Source organism: Eretmochelys imbricata, chromosome 11, assembly GCF_965152235.1.
Source record: "Eretmochelys imbricata isolate rEreImb1 chromosome 11, rEreImb1.hap1, whole genome shotgun sequence".
NCBI classification, from domain to species: Eukaryota; Metazoa; Chordata; order Testudines; family Cheloniidae; genus Eretmochelys; species Eretmochelys imbricata.
Window position 1 is genome coordinate 36,591,023 of NC_135582.1, and position 22,695 is coordinate 36,613,717.

Consider the following 22,695-nt stretch of genomic DNA (forward strand, 5'->3'; position numbering starts at 1 on the left):
AGGATTTTTCTGTTTCAGTATTTAATATGAGTAGAAAAAGACAGAAACCCAAACAATGAAATATATATATAGAGAGAGAGAATATGCATTTCCCAGTAAAGATCCAATGATGCTAACGTCATCTGAGAAGGGAAAGAATTTAGCTGGTCTCTTTCTTGCACTGGTGTAAATAAGGAGTAATGGAGTTAATCTGGATCTTACGTTAATAAGATCAGAACTTGCTCCTTTGGAGTTTGTACTGGTACATTTCATGTAGCTCAAGGTGCCTGGACATAGTTCTGCTTTGAATAACATATAGGAGGACCAGTTAGTACTCAGTTTCCAAGCAACCAACAACTGCCCACTCTTTCACCATCCCTAGTCCCAAAAAACTAATATACCTAAACACCTGTTGTGAATTTTTAATTTTTCCTGCAGATGATCCCAACACTTAAATATATGGTGTTGGATGTGATGGATGTAGTTGGTTATATAGTTAAGCACAAAGTTATACTCTGTAGTGATGTACTATGGTTCTTATCTGCCTTTTAACAAAAATCTGACATTCCATAAAAATATATTTTTTCTCTTTTTTATATTCACAAGAGCTAAAGATGCTTGTGATATTGGAGTTAGTTGTATAGTATGAGCTGTTGTCTTTTTTCATTTTCTTTTAATTATTAAGATGTGTTTAACTGTGGATAAAACTGCACTTGGCATCACTGGAGGTTTTTAAGAACAGGTTGGACAAACAGCTGTCAGGAATGGTTTAGGTTTACTCGATCCTGCCTCAGCACCGGGGGGGATAAGGAGGTGAAAATAGACAAGTTGTGCTTTTTCATAAAGAGGACAACAGATATATGAAACAAGAATAGTGTTACTCCTGTGAGCCACTCATTCAGTATTCTTGCCACTAAGCAATAATGTCAGGAAATCCCAGTGCCCATGGGTAAAAGCATTTCCTTAACTTTAATCCCCTGATACACTGTAGTTCCAATGCTTAAAGACTGTGTTGATTTGGGGGATCTGTCTATGTACAATTTACGAATTCTGTTCGATGTTGGGGCCCCTGCATGTTTGTGTCAAACTGCAAACTATTTGGAATGTGCAGTATTGCTGACCTCAAAACATAAAAAATCTAAAGTAATAAAAAGTCAGATTGGTCCAAAAATCACGTTGTTATTTTGTGTGTGTGTGTGTAAAAAATGTATACGTTTTTGGTCTCTTTATTTTTGAACTACACCTGCCCTTCCCCAGTGTGTATGTGACAATTAGTGTTGCCCACTCTCCCGGATTTATTGGGTGAAGTGATTTAGGTCCTTGCTGAAGGAGCTCTCACTCCCACATCTCCCCAGTCCCTGCCCAGCAATTAATTCTGCCCTCCATTCATTCTCCTCCCCCATCAGTTCAGCCCACCCATCAGGTAAGCCACCCAATCACATCTCTCCTCCTGGAGTTCTTCACCCATATCTCCTAGGCCTGGAGAGAGGGCTGCAGCAAGCCCACTCCGTTCTGCCCTTTCCCAGGCGAGGTACTACAGGGCAGGGGAGGAGCAGAGGTGCCACCTAATCCTGTTGCTCAGGGGGATAGGTGGCAGAGCCCCTTGAGCTGATGGACCCATTAGCTTTCTCCTCCCCCATCCCTTCCTACAAGAATGACTTCAGATAACTAGAAGGGGGTGGGGAGGAAAGCTCTGCCTACAGCAGCTCTGATTGGTTATTCAGCCCCAAGATGTGGGCAGGTGGGACAGTTAGAGGACTCAAATTTGCTAGAGGGCTGAAGCTTCTTTTGTCATCACAAGACTGGTTCCAACCCCAGCCAAAATCATGTCACTTGTGAAAAAATCATGAGGGTTGGCAACACTGTGTGTGGGGCTGGTTGCTTTTTCTGTTGTGTTTTTACCTCCATGCTGGACTGAAATTCTAAAAGGTGATGACACAGGGAGAAGAGCCTACAAGTCTGGTCTTTGGAAGAGACTGTCATTAAGGACTATTTCTTAGTGATCAGACCTGACCCACAGAGAATAATAGGCTCTCTGAAGGCTGGGGGAAGCTAGTTTGCCCTAACTTTTCTGCAGGAGGTTGAGGACTGGAGAATGGAATTTCCCCAGCAGCAGGAAACCAGATGGTGGTGGCGGTGGGATACATAAAATTGTGTGGGACACAGAGCAGAGACTGATTCACTCACTTCATAATTTGGAAGAGAAGGCAAGTGCAGGAGGAGAGATCCTGGACTCCTTAGAGGATTCTGCCCAGGCCCAAAAAACTCTCCAGAGTGGTGAGGAAACTGAGCCAGGGAAATGTATTTATTATTTTGTCTCTTGTGCTATCTAAGTAAAAAGTAATTGTGTTTAGGAGCCCTTATAAAGCCAATTTGCTTTTTGCTATCACATGTCCCTGAAACATAGTGTAATTCAGAGTACCCATGTGGATGGAGTTCTGGGAGAGGGTGTGTGTGAGCTATTAGGAATCTGAGGAGTTAGCACTGATCCTTGGGGCCTAAGGCTGCTGGACCATGTGGTCCCATTTCTGTGAAAGTATAACAGACAGAGCACCTGTGCTCAGGAGATGTGCCAAAGACATCAAGGGGAGAAACAGTGCTGCAGCCTAATGAGACCACACAGATCCTGCAGATTGGACCCAGCACAGCAGCCTGGTGTGTGTCCAGCAGAGCGTGCTCTATTAGGGATGTGTGTGTGACAACCATGTAATCAAATATATTTAGTGTATGCACTTTATGGACATGTACATTTTCTTTTTTCATTTTGGACCCCTAAAAAATGTCAAATGGAGGTGCAGACCCCTTTGGAAAACATAGACATAGTCTGTGGACCCCCAGGGATCCGCAGACCACATGTTGAAAACCACTGTTCTAAGTCATTCGTTAAGTAAAATGTTTTTTTACTTTCCACCTTATATCTTTAATTTTCTTTCTTTCTATTTTATTTTAATCTTTAACCTAGCCTGTTGTTGTTGTTTCATTCCTGTGGTAGCTGTAAACACTGCATTTGTTTACTTGGTTGGGAGGCAGGAGTGCAACCACTGCTAAGGATGAAAGATAATATCAGTGCTTCTCCACTGATTCCCTGCCACCAATCCCAGAACAGCCCACATGACTCCTCCTTTCATTGTCTGAGAGCAGGATTTCCCGGATGCTCCAGCTTGATAACTAGCGCTGGTTGGAAAACGAAATGTCCATTCTGCAGGAAATTGTGACATTTCAAAATTTCTTTTCATTTTGAATCTGAATGAAAAATTTAAATTTCAAAATTTACTGTTTTATCTCTCATTAAACAGTTTTATCTCATTAAACAGTTTTATCTCAGTAAGGCAAAGAGTTTTGTTTTGATAATGTTTAAACATGATTTTAGATAAAATTCTACATACAGTATAATGTTTAATGTAATATAATATAAAGTAAATGCAATGGATCAGTTTGATAAAAGTTAAAATGTTTCAACATTATCAAAATTATACTAGAAAGCTAAAATGATTTGTTTCAACTTTCTCCAGTCAAAAATTTTGTTAAAATCAACACATTCCTGCAAATATTTTGATTTCAGCAAATATTGCATTTCCTGAGGAGGAGTGGAACTATCCCATTGAAAATTTTTTGACCAGCTCTACTAATGACAGAGATCTTCGTATTTGCATCCTGCCTATCTTTGGCATAGCACTATAAAGTTGTTTCAGAGTTGCAATTAAAAAAAAAGTAATAAAATATCCTCTGTAAAATAATATAGGGCCTCTGGCATTGTACTCAGTGGTTATATATTATGCCAATTAAATGTAGCACATCTGAAGAACATTTCTTGAGAAGTATATTTTACTGGACCTCACAATATTTTGGGTCTGTGTGTGAAATATGAGAGGTTTACTTTTGTTAACAAGGCTATTAATCTTTTTAATAAAAGTCAGTTTTTCTTAGCACTACTTCTTTAAGCAGGGTGAAAAATGTTTTATTTTGTTGTCTGTTAATTTCCTCATGTAGAATTGTTCTGTTTTTATTTCTGATCACAAATGTTTTGTTCCATAACAAAAGAGTTGTGGTGAGGAGGGGGGGTTGGGGGCTGGGAGCAGCGCCAGGCCAGCAGCTGGCGCCAGGGGCGGGGCCAGAGTGGAGCTGGGGGCAGAGCGGGGCTGGGTGGCACTCCCTTCCTGGGCTCCACTGCACCCCCCTGCATGTTCCTCCACTCCCCACTAGGAGGGTGCGCACTACAGTTTGGGGACCACTACTCTATTTTTTCTGACAGATAGGTTTCTCATATCATACCTCATGCAATTGTTGTATCTAAATTGCATGGCTGTAACACATCATCTAGTTTTTTGATTTCCTATAGCCATTTTATCATTCAAATCAAATCAAATAAACTGTCATATCTTAAAAAAGTCAAGGAACTAGTTTGTTGTTCTTATTTTGCTCTAACGGCCAACCACAGCCACTTGTGAGTGTCAACTACTGAATATCATTACAGGAATCTCTAAATATCTGTACAACAAAAAACAAATATTTAAAGATAGAAACAAGACTTGTGGCACCATTTTTAAAGTAGTGCACATCGTGTAGAGCTACATTTGTATGCAAGTGAATTAAGGAAGGAGGAAAAGGAGAAGAGTGTGAGGGAAGGGTGAAAAAAGAAGAGGGGAGATAGGCTTAGCACTGACTTCACATGTAACAACGAGCTGTTCACTGGGCAGCATCAGTGGGATCAGTGGAGAAAAAGGAGAGGAGTGTAGCTGTAAATCAGTATTATTTATATAGTATCATCCTGTGACAGGTTTCCCATTATTATTACGGATTTTTAGGTCCCTGGGTGACAGTAAAATGTTGCTTCATAGTGTTTTCCAAAGCTCCGTTCTCTTTTTCTGGAATACTGAAAGTGCTTGGCATTTTCCCTTACTCCTAAAAAGAGGGACAATAATTCCAACTATAAAATACTAGAAATCTTCAGCTAGACTCTTATAGACACAGTGGCAGTAGATCTATATTACACTGTGTGAGAAATTGGGTCACATTTCCCCTGCCTTGTGTCATGCAATGCTACTGACATCAATGGGATTTTATCATGTGTAAGTCAGTGGGCCAGTGTCTTTCAGGTGCTAAGTTACACTGAGATGGTTTCTTCCGATCTTCATTTGTTTTCCTGGTGAAAGATGAAACATTGTGAAAAGAGTATGGACTAACCAGAGTGTCCTGGCCAACACTATCTCCGCTCTTAAAATAGATGACAGTGTTCACAAGTGTATGGTTTTGTAACAGTGAAAGCAAACACAGAAGCTGTCCGACTCCTTACTTTGTTTAAACACTTTGGCTTAACTTGAGTAAGAAATATGTCATATATTTATTAGCCAAATTCTATTGTCTCATATAAAATGTTTATTGCAAATGTTTTATCTTTACTGTTATTTTTTAATAATACCCCCTCACAAAAGACCTAATCCTGCAAAACTTTGCTTGTGTGAGTATCCCATTTGTTTTAAAGTTAGTGGGACTACTCGGAGAAGTAAAGATTTGCTATGTGACCAACAGGTTTTTCATTAATGTTATAACTGGCTTCCATTTTAGCTTCATCGATCTTGAAGAGGGAGAAGCGGAAAAGGACAAAGAATGTTCATTTTAACTGTGTTACTGTCTACTACTTCACAAGAAGGCAAGGCTTCACCAGTGTCCCGAGCCAAGGAGGAAGCACATTGGGCATGTCCACACGTCATAACAGTGTGCGCCAGTACTCCCTTGGAGAATTTGCAATGGAACAGGAGAGGCTCCATCGAGAGATGTTAAGAGACCATCTAAGGGAAGAGAAGCTTAACTCTTTAAAACTGAAGGTAAGAATGGCAAGGAGACCTTGCTTGCTCCCATCTCTCACATTTTAAATGGATACTGTCAAGACACCATAGGCCCAACATTTAACCTGATCACTTTATCTGACTTTAACAAATTTAAATTCAATAGAAATGTTCCTCTGATTTAAAAAAATCCAATTAAAACAGGTTTTTGTTTGGATTAGATATGTTAATCTACAGGCAATGCAATCAAAAAATGGCAGCATGGTGCTAGTGATGAGATATGGAAAGTGAAACTGACCGGTTTCTTTTCTTGGCCAACTTGAGCTAAATGCAAAAAGCAAACATTAATGGTGAAAAGTACATTCCATTTTTGAAAAAATCAGTTTAAATTTCCACCATGTTATAAGCAACACAGGTATGGATGTTTATTTTTTTAAAATATATTTTTAACCAGAAAGTATGCCTTTAAAGAAGAAAAACTTGCAAAATTTCAGCTCTTTGTTTGAGATAACTGCTTGATGCAAGTGCTTAGCTTATCAATACCAAAGATTTCTGATCATACTAATCCGGTCTCTACAAATTGGAGATATCGTCCTGGGTTGGCTTTTAAATACAGCATAGTAGATGTTCAACAGGTGTATGATTTTTACATTCAATGTATCATTGAAAAATTATGTTTAGAAACACTCGTCCTATTCCCGAATTGTATTAAAATTCGTGGGAAAACGCCCATTGAGTTAAATAAGAGCAAGATTGGGCAACCTAAGAATATGTATTAATTGTTTCTGTTATTCATTTATTTATTTTGGCATGGTTGCAAATTAATCTATGTAATTAGCTTTGAATTATTTTTAGAATTGTAGCCTAACTGCAGTCCTTTTCCCGCTATGAAATTATGCTGAGATTACGTCTCTCTGTTTCAGATACCACTAGAAGGCAGATTCCCAAAGCCACCTGGCATTATTCCCGGTTTAGAACATTACTCCTATTGCCTCCCAGGCATTTTTTCACAAGTTTCTGCCTCACCTCCTTCAGAAGTCTGTGTGGCTCTTGCTACTCAGACACTGTTGTAATTACTCCGCTGTCTACTAAAGTTTCTAGTTTGAACAGTGAACAGGTTGTTTTTTTTTAATAGCTTCTAACCCTCAACTATCATGGTGATTAGGACACATAGGTGAGTGAAAGACAGACATTGGAATGGATTTTAGGCGGCAGGCCACAGCTTTATTGACATGGGTAGGGACTATATATTCCCTCCCTTCTCATACACCAGGCATTTACCTGGATCTGATGTGGGATTATGGGGCTCCCACCAGATAACCAATCATTTGGGATAGACCCCCTGCCCTGTCTCTCAGGACTCAGCTCACTTCTGAGTCCTCTAACCCTCCTGCTGCCCAGATAGTAGAGGTTACCAACAAGGGCTTCAGGCTTCCCCTTCTCCTTATACAGGCACAAGATCCACCAATGAAAATCCCAGATCTCATTTACCTCTAGTGCTCTCATCCCTTTTCCTCCCTCCTGGGAGTGGCGGATACTTGGTTTTTGGTCCATTGAGCAACATGCCCCCAGCCGGATGAAGCAAGAGGGGAGGCACAGTTTTTTTGGGGAGTACAGATTCTCTGACCAGCCATATCCTCTCCTACTGAGACTAAGTGGGGATGGTGGGGAGGGTTGTTTAAAGTAGATAGTGACCTGTAGTCAGGATTTTAAATTCCGGTAAATTCCCTTTCCAGATACTGGTGTAGCAACAGAAGTTTGATTTCCATTCCATGCACCCCCTCCTCCCAGTCTCTAACTGCTAGATTAATTCCTGCAGCCAAATGGAAGGGCCTCACCTACAGATGGAAGGTTCTTCTCTCACTATTTCTTAGCAGCTGGTGGTGACTGTGAATCTGTTTTGGGGTAGTAGGTTTACTCTGTATTGTCATCCCCACACATTCAAAACTCATGAGTCAAGCCCCCAAAATCATGAGACTGATTTAAAAATCATGAGATTTTTTTAAAACTGGTACTTTTTATTTGCCTTCTGATTGTTGAGCCTTTGGGGTATGTTTGGGTTTGTTTTCAAGCTTTTCTCTGCAACCATGAGAACTAGAAAGGTGAGATTCTTCCATAAACAGTTTGATTCAGGACCATGGCTTTAAGAAAATAACAAATGTTGTGATATTTACAGTAAAACCATGAGAGTTGGTAACACTTTCTATCACAGTGTGTATTCCAGATAGTAGTTCTGATTCTCTTCTCATTTAAACCAGTATAGATCACTGAAGTCAATGGAGTTACTGATGTTAAACTGTTATCAATGAGAGGAGCTTTGAGCTTAGTATATTGGACTCATAATGGGAGCTCCACTCCCATTGATGCTAATGAGCACCACGTTGAACACTTTACTCCAATATTACTCATTCATGCCAGCTTCCTTTTTTCAAAAAGTGGTTGTGAGGAGGAAGAGGAGGAGAAATAATGTTGTCATTGAGTCCCATTCAGTCACAGTCAATGTTAGAACTTTGAGGGAACTTTTATTGTCTAGCCTTTTAGGCAATCATTGTGAAGCATTGAAGATGTTTTGTTTACTTATGACAGCTGGGCCTTGTTGATTTCTGTTTATGGAGATGGAAGAGCTGTTTTGCCGTTTGAGCTGTGTCTCAGTGAAAACAAAGAAGAAAAACATTATGGTTCTTAGGTGATAATGTCAGTGATTATGATCTTGATTTGAGGTGTTCTGCCCAGGAGTTACACGTAAATTGCTATTCAACTGCACAGAAAGCCATTGCATAAAATGAAGTAGGGAAAGCTTTTGTTTGAAAAGTTTTTTAAAAATTACTGTAAAAGCTGTGTGTTAAAAAAGAAAGTGTTATACCAATAACATAAAAACTAGCAGGATCTTATTAAAGGGGATAAGACAAAATGTCACATTTATTGTGAATACAAAAAGAACCATAGTAGGCAGTCAGTTATAACTATAACATTTCATTCAGTTTCACGTTCATTCACACGTTTGTTCATACACACACACACAGGTTCTGCAGATGCTGTAGAGTTACCAGTCCTGAATGACAGGTTTCAGAGTAGCAGCCGTGTTAGTCTGTATTCGCAAAAAGAAAAGGAGTACTAGTGGCACCTTAGAGACTAACAAATTTATTTGAGCATAAGCTTTTGTGAGCTACAGCTCACTTCATCGGATGCATGTAGCTTGGGTTCGTAGCTTGTGGCAGCTAATTGTCCAGGAAAGCCAGGCACAAGGAAGAGCTGGGTCTCTGTTGGCCATGCAGCGATGCCCTTCCATGTTGGCAGCAGAATGTTACCCTTCAAAGTCTTCCATCTCACTCATCCTTTTTGTAGGCTTTAGTTTGAATCCAGAGTCTATAGGTTCTTGCTGTGTCACGCTGCCTCTGGGTTTGGTATGATTGATCACCCTTCAATTGCAGACATGACTTTCAGCCTAGGACCTGGCTTTGATGTTTCTTCAATTGTATTTTTGCTCTTTTCTTTTGAGGGTGGACTCCTCTTACTTTGTCAGGGCTATTGTCTGCATTCAGCCGTTGGGTGTTTACACTTTATTTCATCAGGACAGGCTGGGGCTGGAGGTTGATTTCATCGTCCATCCATACCTCATTCACACATCTAAACTAATAGGATTACAGCAGGGTTTTGAAAAAATGAAGGTTGCAGCAAGCTTTTACAAAACGGAGTGAGCATTTTAAAATGGAGTTGGGACAAGTTAAAATGGAGTTTGAGTTAAAATATAGACAAGTCTAATGAATGACAAACAGTGAGCAGAAGTTACAATGTTGAAACAGTGTAAGTTTCAGCGATTTAAGCAGCAATTGGATTGAAAGTGAAACTCAATTAGCCAGTTATTGGGGTAACCGGTTTTATGAATGAATGTTGTTTCATTCATAAAAGTTTGCTTATGAAGTTATATTAATAAAGTGAATAATTAAAAACAATTTCATTGATCAGTTCTACAAAATAAAGTAGTAGTTTTTATTTCAGTTCTCCTGGTTTGTTAATTTCTACATTGCATTAAATATGTGGACTCCTCGGTAGCAAAGGTGACTTATTGTGGGTTTCATTCCAAAATGAAAATGTCTGATAAGGAGTGACTATCTATGTTAGGTACTTTGTTTTCTTTTTGTTTTACTTGCTGGGAATAGTAGTTTCTTATTTAGCTCCCCATATTATTAAAATCAAAGAAGAATTTTTAAAAAGACAAAGATTATTTTAACGATTTAAGCACTGGGGAGGTTCGGCACTCCAGCATTGTTAACAGATCAGCAGTGGTTTGTGAAAATTCTAATTTTTGAGTTGGAGCATAAAAATCATCCTGCCTACAAGAAAGGGACATGGGAGGATTTACTTTAACAAATTGTCATTTGAGGAAACATTAGTAAACTTAATAAATTCACCAGCATGACCTGAGTGAAATAAAAGTTCACAGATCTGGGAACCAACATGTGTCAGCACATCTACCTTGCACCAAGCTAGACTTTGCTTTACACATTGCAGAGGTGTACCTCCTGAAAACAAGAGAATCCAAAGCAAAACCACTAGAACAGAACTTAGTTGTCTACTCTACCATAGTATAGGAATAGAATTATTCTAGCAGCCCTTTTCCCCCTTAAAAAAAAAAAAAGGTAAAACCATTATTCCAGGCCTTCTCCATCTTTTTATGAGTGTCTAACAGACATCAGAGAATGTACTTAAAGAATAGCTGACAAGGAATAGTATATGTTCAAGTGCAATTTTCTGGTCTCTGAATATCTGTAGGGAAGATCTCTATGCTATTTTGTAACTGCTATATAAACTAGGTAAAATGGATAAAAAAAGACAAAATGGTATGAATATGGTGCATTTACCTTTAGCTTGTGGAGATACGTGTTTTAGCACTTTACTAGGAGAGCTATTAGCTGCATAGTAACTACAATAGACAGGTTTGAAAGGGCTCAGTTCATTCAAATCTGTCTTGGAAATGTCAGTAATGGGTGAACTGATTTAATATTTTTAGTATTTGGATTTCAGCATTGCAGCTCTGCATCTCTAGAAATTTTCATTAACCCTTAAACTCAAGGATATATATACTTCTCCAGTAAGCCCAGTTATGGACAACTCCTGTGATTTTAGGAAGGTCTGTTAGATTCCTTTGATTATGAGTGTCCCTATTTTTCAGCCATTCCCCCTCACTTTGAGTGTACTGTGCAAATAGATGCCATTAGTTCTAGCAGCCAGAATCAAAAGAAAAGAAATTCACCTGCATTATTATTTTGCCCTGTTTGCACTCTGGTGAAACCTGATGCAGAAACTAAGTTTCCTTCACCTACTTCCCTTGTGAAGAGAAGTTTTCAGCTAAGGGGACAGAGAGGAGTGTGGCATAAAGTTCAATTTTTCAGGTTTTATAGAGGCGAAGTGAATTTCACACCAAGGCCTTAAGTGTGCATCAGCCCTTGTTTGATCCTTTGCACTGCCATGAATTTCACTCTGATAGCTTTAAAATATAGACTGTTATTTCTCCCTATACCTGTTTTACTCAAATTAGCAATATTGTGACATTCACAAGAGGATTTAATGTTCCTCTAAATTCTTTCATGAAAATGTATTTTGTGACAGTTAATAGTCTTCAGCTCCCCTTTGTATTTAGCTGATAAATTGCTTATTTAGGAAGTGGTCTACAGTAACTGGGAGAAAGTGTGTCACTTTTTATTCTGTGGTTATTCTGTGCCAACTAATTCAGAGTTGCTGTCACCACGCAAAAGAAAAGATGATAATAAATTTGACTATGAACCTTGATTATTAGCAGTTGAAAGACTTGACTGTAAGTAAGAAGTCACTACCTTGCCTGAGGTATAGAACTGACTTTCGTATGTCAGACATGGGATTATATTATAAAGGCTATGATCCACATGTTGCAGATTCTGACTTTTTTGTTGACAAAAACACAATCCTGTTAGGAGCATGTGCCGGTTACCAATCACCTAGTTCAACTTCAATTTCACTTGCAAGCATTCTGAGCATATGAAAACTATGAAAATATTGGCATGGAGGCAACAGGTTACAACTCAAAGAGAGAAATCAAACTGGTATGAGCATAATCTAATGGGATGAGCACAGGACTGGGATCAGGAGACTGGGTTTAAATCATGGCATTGCCACTGCATGTGATCTTGGGCCTAATTTAAGATGTTTTCCCACCTGTAACTGAGAAGAAGTCTGGACACCATTGTAATATGGGAATGTTTAGCAGTATTAAATTAATTAGAGTCAAATCAGTGGTTTTAGGACTGATGAGAAAGCAGAGGAAAAATTAAACAGGAATAAAATCTTTTTCAGCAATTTTTCCATATACTTAACTTTTTACCTGTCACTGGCTAATTGAATTATTTATCTTTTTTTGCTAGAAAGAAACTGATTAGCATTTGATAACTGAATAAACCATGGATCATCATCAGTTCTTTGTTGGTCTTTGGAGGGTGCTAATCAAAAGTTGCCAGAAACTAACCCAGATAAGAGAGATTCATTCACCTGGGAGGAGAGATACGAAGATACAAATGTCTTCAAATCCCCCACATGACACAGGAACATGTTTGTGGCTAACGTGTTGCAGCAAAGAAACAGATTTTATTTTTATTTTTACTAAACATGAACCCAACCTACAAAATTCACCTCCAGATCCAAAGTCTCTGAATGTTCAGATCCAGGGGCCCACAGAGAATTTCTGTATTTTATCATTTCCTACTCTATTGTATTCATCTCCAAACATATACTGTTCTATCAGATACAAACGTCTAGGTAGCAGCTTGAAAATATTTCTCTTTCTGAATAAAAAGCCTTATTTTTCTACTGTCATATCTTTGGACTCAGAAGAGGCAGAGGAAGAGCACCGCATTTTATATAATGGACACAGTTAATATCTGCTTGTCGTGGCTAACAAAATTAACAACGGGTTGGGGGCAAACAGAACAAAGTACAGATTTCTATCACCTCAGGTAATATAAAAATGTGTGATGTTCCCTACACCAGCATAACTTTCTTTATTAAATTTCTCCTTGTATTATTTGTATTAAACTGCTTTTAATAGCCTTTTTAATTGGCTGCCACGAGCAGGAACTAAGTTTTAGATCAAGAATTATATTTTAATTTCGTACAGGCAACTGAGCAACAATGCTCTGCTTGGTAAGTGGTTTCAGGGGGGAAAGGAAAGTAACTGCAATGTGTTAATGTAGAAAATTCTGTATGTGCAGGTATAGTAAGACTAGTAAAGATGGGTCCATAGCTGGGCAGAGAAAACGTGCTCGCACCTCTCTAGCAAAAAATGTATTAAAGCATAGTTCACAAGGGAAGTTTTATCTTTTGCTAGCTAGTGCGGAAAGGGCAGACATCTAGGGAAACAGAAAAGAAGAAGAATATGAAGGTTTTTCAAGAGAAGTTTTAAAGATGCCTATATATAACTGTGAAAAAGAGAACTGGAAATATCTGAGCATAAAAGATTTGAATATTATGGAAATAACAAACACGGCAGCTGAAATGAAAATCACTGGGGATTAAACTCTGAAGGTTGCAATTTGTTTATAAAAGTCAAAATACATTGGAAAGAGGAAGAAATAGTGTGTCGTAAGGGAAGTTCTAGAAATAGCACTCTAACTTTGTAAGAAGCACAGATAGTGATGAAATATTAACAGAGGACATACTACTGTACACTAAGGAAATATCTTCTTGTTAGTATATTAGTAAGTATGCCCACCTGCCAGTCAGGCATCAGGAGTCAGCTCCTTGATTGGGGCAGGGAGTTGCTTTAATCTTGAGTTTGCAAGGAAATGGATGAATGATCTGTCAGGTCTTTTCTATCTTTAACATCTATTATTGTTACTACTCAAGATTGGAGGCCACAAAGACAGTAAACTTTTGATAGGAATTCACTCTCTAGACCATTTGAACAATGGCATGAAATGACAGCTATAATCCAGAAGGTTGTGCAAAAGGCAAACTGTTAACAAAAGTGGGAGACTTAAGGTACCTAAGACAAAGCAGAGCATATAGTAAATAAATGCAGCAGTAGTTATATGGATATGATACAGGACTTCTTCCTTATACAGTATGTAAAAGAAAGAGAGTAACAGCGATGTCAGGATTAAGTAGTTGAGAAGGGGGAGTATCTCAGCAACAATGGTAATATTACCATATATAAACATAAAAAACCATAACAGAATTGGAAGCACATGCACTGACTGTGAATTTAAGTGTTCAACAAAAATTCAAAAGTGATAGCAAAAAAGGATGAAGAATATCTGTTGTTATAATGAAAGTGCAGGGCATGTATTTGAATATATATTTCCTTATGGATAGGAAAATATTCAGATAAACTCACTGGGTACCAGATCTTGAGGTCCTTACACTGATTTTACTCAATCCTTACTCAAGCATGCTCCCGTGGGAGTACAGAATAAGCTAACATGGACAAGGTTTGAGATTTAGTCTGAGTAAAATTGGAATGGGAACCTCAGGATTTGGCCCTGAGTTTGTTTATTGATGCCTCAAATTGTGACATCGGAGATCTGAAATAATAAATCCAAACAAAAGGTGCTGTATTGGTGAATGTGTGATCAAAGTTGTTTCCTTTACATTCACTGTTTTTTATTTGAAAAATACAGCAGTGTGTAAATGTGACATTAAGTGAGTAATTAAACCTACAGAAGTCACAAATTCATAGGTATGGGCCCTGATCTTCTGCGAGTGTAAATCAACACACCTTCATTGAAATCATTGTGCTTAGGAAAGATAAAGACTGGGAATATATGCATTTGGTTTTCCACTTAACAAAATGTTTTTTGATAACAATAGCAAAGGAAGCCTCACTTGACAAAACACATTTATATTACTGCACTTGCTGGAAATGTTTATGCTTTGTTTGTAAAAATATATTGAATATCTCAGTAGTATACCACAGTGTTCAATTTGTTTAGCTTGAAATTGGAAGGAATGTACAATTTGTGGGATCCAGATGTGCCCTCCTTGGGGAAATGTTTTTAAATACTTGCCATTTGGTCCACTCTCAAGTCAAATAGTTTTCTCTTCAGAAGTATTTTTATGAGCCCCAGAAATGTACTCTCTGGTAGTGATAACTAAGCAGTGAGCTCCATCATAGACAGGGAAATTAGTCCAACCCTACCTTCAAACTGGGAAGCCAGCCATATGTTAGAGCAGTCTAAAGTACTGCGCTGGTCCTTGGATCCTGGGAATGTTAAGGTGAATTAAATCCACCTTTTCCCTTACAATCCCAGTCGTTCACCTAGGCAGCTTGGCTGGAATAGCGAATCTGGCTCAATGCTCTCACTTGAGGCGCACTTACTCAAATGTGTTGGTGTTGCTGGGTTGGGGTGTTATAAATTTAAGACTATGAGTGCTAGTATATGAAAAGGCGACATTTGGATGCTTGTGTTAAGTCCTGCCAGATCTCTTATTCTAAAATGATGTATTAATGAGAGGAAGAAGATACATTAGAAAGTAACAGAATATCATCAAGAACTCTTGAGGTTCTTAACAATACTTTTCCATCCGAAAGGATATAGCATGGTTTCTCGAGTCTTTGTATAACTGAGTTCTCAGAGGCATATATAATTCAGAAAAGAATAGAAATTTAATATATTTATCCCTGAACCTTACACCATTGTCCTTGAATGTATACAATTGCATCCAAAGGGCAGGTATTCTCAAAAGGCCAAACACTGAAGTTCTTACTCAGCCTTTACTAATGGAAAACTATCACTGAAGTGAATGGTATCTTTGCCTAAGCAAGGACTTCAAGGTATCTGTGGCCAAAGATACTCCTGGACTCCACTACTGTCACTTTATCTTTCCTTCTGCAAATTGCTCAGTCAAAAGATTACTTCCATGTCCTCCATCATCTGCCAGTCCAGCCCTGAAAAACACATACAGCCAGAACCTAACACTTAGCACCCTGTTGTAGCAAGAGGAAGAAAACATTATGAAAACATTAATACAAGTTTGTTTGTTTGTTGTTTGCAGAGAGGGGCATGAACTTTGGGGAGGGAAAATTGGTAACGGATCGCCAAGCTCAAGAAGTTCAAAGCACATGGAAGTTTGTAATACAATATGAGAGGGTATAGCCAACACGGTTTCTGCAAGGGAAAATTTGTCTCTCACCAATCTCTTATAGTTCTTTGACAAAGAAGAGCTGTTTGACATAGTTTCTTTAGGTTTCCAGGGGGGCTTTGACAAGTTTGCGCAGAAGAGGCTACTAAAAAGGTTAAGTAATCACAGGATGAGAGGCAAAGTATTAACATGGATCAAAACTACCTAGGAGACAGAAAACAAAGTAGGTTTAAATAGTTAAATTTCATTATGGTAAAAGGTTACCAGCAGGAAGCCTTGAGGTTCTGAGTAGTCTTGTGTTGTTTAATATAGTCATTAATAATCTCAAAAGGGGATGAGTGGTGACATAACAAAATTTGCAGAAGACACAAGGTTTAATTAGGCTAGTCAAGACCAGAGAGTACTGTGAGGAATTTAAATCAGGGAGACCTAAATAGTCTCGGTCAATGGGCAGCTTGGTAGCAACAATGAATTTTGAAACTACTTGTACTCCTAGTAATGTTTTAAATTAACTGTATCAGCTCAGGAAAGGGACCTGGCTGTCACTGTAGACAGCTCAATGAAAACCTCTGCTTAATGTGCAGTTGCAGTCAAAAGAGGAAACAAGAAGTTGGGATGCGTAAGGAATGGGATGGTGAATAATATGGAAAATATAATGCCATTATATAAATCCATAGTATATCCAGATCTAGAATATTGTGTGCAGTACTTGTCATCCCCTCTCAAAAAGGATATTGTAGAATTAGAGGGGGCTCTGAGAAGGGCAGCAAAAATTATTGAGAAAGATTGAAAAGATTGGGATTGTTTGTTTTAGAAAGGAGACAAATAAAATGGGACTTGATAAAGTATATAAAATAATGAATGGTAATGAGAAGGAAGATCAGGAAATTCTGTCCTTCCTGTTTCATATAAACAAAAGAGCATACAATGAAATTAAAAGATGGCAAATTCAAAATTGATTAAATGCTTTTTCACACAAAGTGTAATTAGATTGTGGAACTCACTGCCACAGGAAGTCATTGAGGCTTAGTTCTTAACAAGATTCAAAAAGGGATTGGACATTTATATGGTTAGTAAGACTATCCAGAACTGTTATAATTAATGATGATAAATTTTTTGGAAGGGATTTTAAATCTCATGCTTCAGAATTTAACCAATTTCTAACTATTATAGATCAGGACCAAATGACAGGAGCTGATCACTGCACATCTGTATATTTCAGGATTCTTGCACCTTCTTCTAAATTATCTGGTAGTGGCTACTGCTAGAGGCAGCATACTGGATTAGGTGGACCTCTGGTCTGATCTAGTACAGTAATCCCTGGATTCCTATACAGCAATCTTTGTGTTCCTAAATGTAAAGCACAGTACTATATGCTTTGACCTTTCTCTGATTCAACTTTGTGACGGGATCCCCCCAAGGTGCAGCCTGGAACTGTGGAAATAACTGTGCCCCCTTAACTCTCTCCAGCTGGGCTGTCTCTCACAATGTCTTGCTAGTGACCAGCAGCAAACCCCTCCAGGCACTGTTCTCGCTCAGAGCAACAGCATGTGGAGCCCCACACCCAGAGCCACTCATGAATCACACAGAGAAAGGCACCAGAGCCAAATCACCCCCCCCCCAGCTCCCAACACTGTACCTCAGGAATATACTGCCTTGCACTGCTCAAGATGGGCAGTGCAAATTTATTAATTGGTTCATCACTTCAACAATGGAAAGTGGATATACAACAGCCTTTGCAAAACCTGAGCAGATTTGTCCCAAACTTCATACAAACTCACTGGTAAAGATAACAATTAAACAAATTATTTTAATCCGGCCCTCAAACTCCCGCTGGGGAGCAGGGTCTGGGGCTTTCCCTCGCAGCTCCCAGAAGCAGTGGCATGGCCCCCTTCTGGCACTCCAGCTGGGGGCCGTGCTATGCGGCTCCTGGAAGCAGCAATATGCTCCCCCCTCCAGTTTCTATGCATAGGGGCAGCCAGGGCTTCCACTCTGCACACTGCCCCCACCCCAAGCACCGCCCCTGCAGCACCCTTTGGCCAGGAACCACAGCCAATGGGAGCCGCAGGGGCTGTGCCTGAGGATGGGGCAGTATGCAGAGCCACCTGGCTGCACCTCTGCATAGGAGCCAGAGAAAGGACATGCCACTGCTTCCAGGAGCCGCTTGAAGTAAACGCCATCCAGAGCCTGCACCCCTGAGCCTCTCCCCATGCCCCAATCCCCTGCCCCAGCCCTGATCCCCCTCCCGCCCTCCAAACCCCTTGATCCCAATCCAGAGACCATCCTGCACCTCAAACCCCTCATTCCCAGAGCTCGCACCCCCAGACGGAGAATCATAGAATCAACAATGGAAAGTGGATATACACCAGCCTTTGCAAAACCTGAGCAGATTTGTCCCAAACTTCATACAAACTCACTGGTAAAGATAAACAATTAAACAGATTATTTTAATCCGGCCCTCAAGCTCCCGCTGGGGAGCAGGGTCTGGGGCTTTCCCTCGCAACCTGCACCCTAACCCCCTGCCCCAGCCCTGATCCCCCTCTGAACCCCTTGGTCCAGCCCAGAGCACCCTCCTACACCCCAAACTCATCCCTGCCCCCACCCTGGAGCCCCATCCCACACTCTGAACTCATTTCTGGCCCCACTCCAGACACCTCACCCCCAACCAGAGCCCACACCCCAAACCCAATTTTGTGAGCATTCATGGCCCACAATACAATTTCTATTCCCATATGTGGCCCTCGGGCCAAAAACTTTACCACCCCTGATCTAGATTAAGCAGTTTTTCTCACCCCACTGGATATTGCAGTCTTTAATATGCAGGTTTGTTCCTTAAACCTGGGCCAATCTCCTCTGTTGGAGTTGTGTCTTCTCAGTGTCTTAGGATATGGCTACACTGGAAACTTCAAAGCGCTGTCACGGGAACATTCCCGCAGCAGCGCTTTGAAGTGTGAGGTCTCCCAGTGCTCCTGGTAATCCACCTCCACGAGGGGGTTAGCTCCGAGTGCTGGGAGCATGGCTCCCAGTGCTCGGGGCCTGTCTACACTAGCTCTTTAAAGCGCTCAGACTTGCTGCGCTCAGAGGGGTGATTTTTCACACCCCTGAGCCAGCAAGTTACAGCGCTATAAAATTTAAGTGTAGACAAGCCCTAAATTGCTTGTAGCGTAGGTGGGGGCAGGACAAGGGCCCAGCATATGGCCTTTGTGTCTGTTTTATACTCTCAGTCAATGTGCTTGGAAAACACAAGTCCAGGCATGTCTGGGTGCATTGCTGAGTCTCCAGGCAAGGTTGAGCAATTGCCCTGGGGTGGCCTCATGCAGGTGAGTCATTGCATTGTAACTCCCTTGCTGGACAATGGTTGTTGATAGGTTGTTTGATACCCTGCCTGGGTGTTGGTTTCTTTCCTTGCTGTTGCCTCTGGGGAGCTAATATCTGGCTGATTCCCCAACATACAGCATGTTTTAGTGACAGCCATACAACACAATTCTCATAACTTCATATGCATTAATGATACATATATATGGAGAGAGAAATGACTTTCAGCTGGTCATAACCTTTCCCCTGATACCTTACAAGGCATGCTTTATATGTAAGATCACGGTTATATAAAAATGAGGAATATGGGGGTTACAGGACGCTTCCCCAAGGTATAGAATGTCACACACATACTTTGCATCCAAATTCTAACTCTGGTAATGTTTTCCTTGGGTACTTGTGTCTCAAATGACAACAACACAGTGCATAGTAGTATTTTTCTTCTGGTGTGTTTCTCCATTTTTTCTCCACTGATGGAGTAATTATTACTCCTGCAAAGACAGTTTAGTTTGTGAATAGCTGTCATGATTTCAGCCATGATTGTATTGTCTATACACAAAAGGGCATATTGATCCTAACACTAATGTTTCCTGTTGGTTTTAGTTAATCCTTGTCCAGCACTTTGCTGTCACCAGGAAGCACTGATGAATAATTTTAAAATATCAACTCCTAGCAATATGGGAGATAATATTATTAATGTTTTTTCTTCCGTATTCTGCAACTATTGGTGAAAATCTGAATTCTCAATTATTTATTTTTATTTCCATGACTATTCTGAAAGGAATGACATCTGAAATTAGTCTCTTCAGAAGAAAACTGTTAAGAATCCTTGACTCACTGAATATCAGTTTTACGGAACCATGTATAACACTCTATATTCTTAGTGTTCTTATAATTCACATGCAAAAAAATAAATTATAACGAGTATGTTCTCACTAAAAGTTTTCGTTTCAGGAAGTGTATAGTCTTAATACTGTGTCAACTGCTCTGTATCACAGATGACAAAGAATGGTACAGTGGAATCGGAAGAGGCTGATACTCTGACGCTGGATGACATTTCTGATGATGATATTGATTTAGACAACACAGAAGTAGATGAATACTTCTTTCTACAACCCCTACCAACAAAAAAACGTAGGGCACTGCTACGAGCCTCTGGAGTGAAAAAGATCGATGTGGAAGAAAAACATGAGCTACGGGCTATCCGCCTATCCAGGGAGGATTGTGGCTGTGACTGCCGAGTGTTCTGTGATCCAGAAACTTGTACTTGCAGCCTTGCAGGCATAAAATGCCAGGTAAAGATCTATATTACAGACACTCCTTACTAGCAGGGCATAAACAATCCACAACAGAGGTATTATGGGTAATGAATTACTAAGTGCTGAAATTTATGGGTCTCAAAACCAATAAAACGTAATTTATGGTTTTTATTGTGATTAGTTTGAAGACATGCAGTAACTGGCATTTTTCCCTGTGAATACAAATGCTCAGCTCCTCATATTCTTCTATGGGCCTTTAAACAAACATTCTACAGAGGAGTGACTAACTTATATGACTGCTGATTTCATGAGATTAATTTTTATTTTAGAAATACTGTACATCTTTTCCCCTGAGTATAACTCTGCAGTTATTTCATTTGTATGTTTCCTACTTTATAATCACAAACAGTTTTGAATCAAATATTAAAATCCAAACTCCTTTTGTCCCAGTTTCTGTTTCTAACTTCTGTGGTCATTTCTCCCCTTAGTTATTGTTTTGTCAAGCTGTCTATATTTCATTCAAAAAAACACACACCTTTCTTCACAAGCCATTTCCTCCTAATCAGTAATCATTTTGGTTTTTTTTCATCTGATTTCCATTCAGTTTATCAGCTTCTTTCTGGTAATGAGGGCCCCAGGAATGAACACAGTATTTCAGGTGTGGTTATAGCAGAGCCATAGAAAGATAAATCATTTATCCCTTGATCCACATTGTGATGTATCAAACCTAAAACTGTATTGTCTTTTTTTCCTGCTACACTGCATTGTAAATCCATGTCTAACATTCTGTTTTTTTATGATATTATTGCTTTCCAGGGTTCTCCCTCTCAGTGAATATCTGTGCTTTTTGGTTATTTTTCCGTATATATTGTACTGTGCACTTTCCCCAAATGAATCTCATTTTGTTATTTTATTCATCTAGTCTCTCTCTAGTGTCTGTTGCATCGTTGATTTTATTGTACATATGGTTAACCTGTATTCTCTTTTTAAAAGGTGGATCGTATGTCTTTTCCATGTGGTTGCACTAAAGAAGGGTGCAGCAATACAGCAGGTAGAATTGAATTTAACCCCATCCGTGTACGGACTCACTTTTTGCATACAATAATGAAGCTTGAATTGGAGAAAAATACAGAGCAGCAGTTTCCTGCACTAAATGGTTGCCACAGTGAGGTAAGTGCTCACACTAGTTCTCTGAGTACAGCACCCCACCCAGTAGAATATTCACTTGCAGAGAATTTTGAGATTGAAACTGACTCTCAGGCTGCAGTGATGCACCTGCAGTCTGCTGAAGATTTGGATTGTCCTGGGGAAGAGGAAGAGGAGGAAGAAGATGGAAGTAGCTTTTGTAGTGGAGTTACAGATTCTAGTACACAAAGTTTAGCACCCAGTGAATCTGATGATGATGATGATGATGAAGAGGAGGAGGAGGAGGAGGAGGAGGAAGAAAAAGCAGATGATTTTGTGGAAGGCATGGGATCCCATGCCGATGTAGTGCCTCTTCCTTCTGTCCTTTGCTATTCTGATGGCACTGCAGTACGTGAAAGCCACTCTAAAAATGCTTCATACTACACTAACTCTACAACTCTGTATTACCAAATAGAGAACCATGCCCCTGGCAGTAATAACCAGATCACTGAGACCTATTCAGAAAGGGACACTGTTAAAAATGGTAGTCTTTCTCTGGTGCCTTACAATATGACTTCAGAGCAGTTTGTTGACTACACACGGCAATCAGAGGAAAGTTACAGCAGCTCTCATTACCCTTCTGCAAACCCCTCTGTGATAGTCTGCTGCTCCTCTTCAGAAAGTGATAACAGTGTTCCATGTAATAGTTTATACACTGAACATAGGCCAAGCCACCCTCATGTGGAATTTCACTCATACTTGAAAAGTAACTCTCAAGATGGATTTGTTTCAGCTTTAAATGGTGACAGTCACATACCAGAGCAAGCTGCTGAGAATTCTATAAGCCTTTCAGAAAAGAGCAGACTGCATGAAGAGTGTATCAAATCATCTGTAGTGGAAACAGTCCCTGTTTAATTTATTAAGATATTCTAGGACTGAATCCATTTATTTAAATGCACTCCAATTGGATTTCCTAGAATCATAATTTTTTAAGCTGTGGACTAAGAAAACTTGGACTATGGTTAATATTCCAGACACATTTTGTTTTTTTTCTTTCAAGCTACATGGCTGTGGCATTGCACAAAAACAGTTCGTGTAAAGATTAAAAACGGAAATCAAAC

The 22,695-nt window shown here is 39.6% G+C and overlaps 1 protein-coding gene across 1 annotated transcript in view; it reads left to right on the forward strand.

Annotated features, from left to right (window-relative positions):
• Window positions 1-22,489, forward strand: part of CSRNP3 (cysteine and serine rich nuclear protein 3) — a 40,624-nt gene extending 18,135 nt beyond the window's left edge. Inside the window, exons 2-4 of the mRNA XM_077830111.1 lie at window positions 5,545-5,804; window positions 20,189-20,485; window positions 21,443-22,489. Of these exons, the coding sequence (XP_077686237.1) occupies window positions 5,545-5,804; window positions 20,189-20,485; window positions 21,443-22,489 (1,604 nt within the window). The remainder of the gene's footprint in view (window positions 1-5,544; window positions 5,805-20,188; window positions 20,486-21,442) is intronic.
• The last annotated feature ends 206 nt before the right edge of the window (window positions 22,490-22,695 follow it).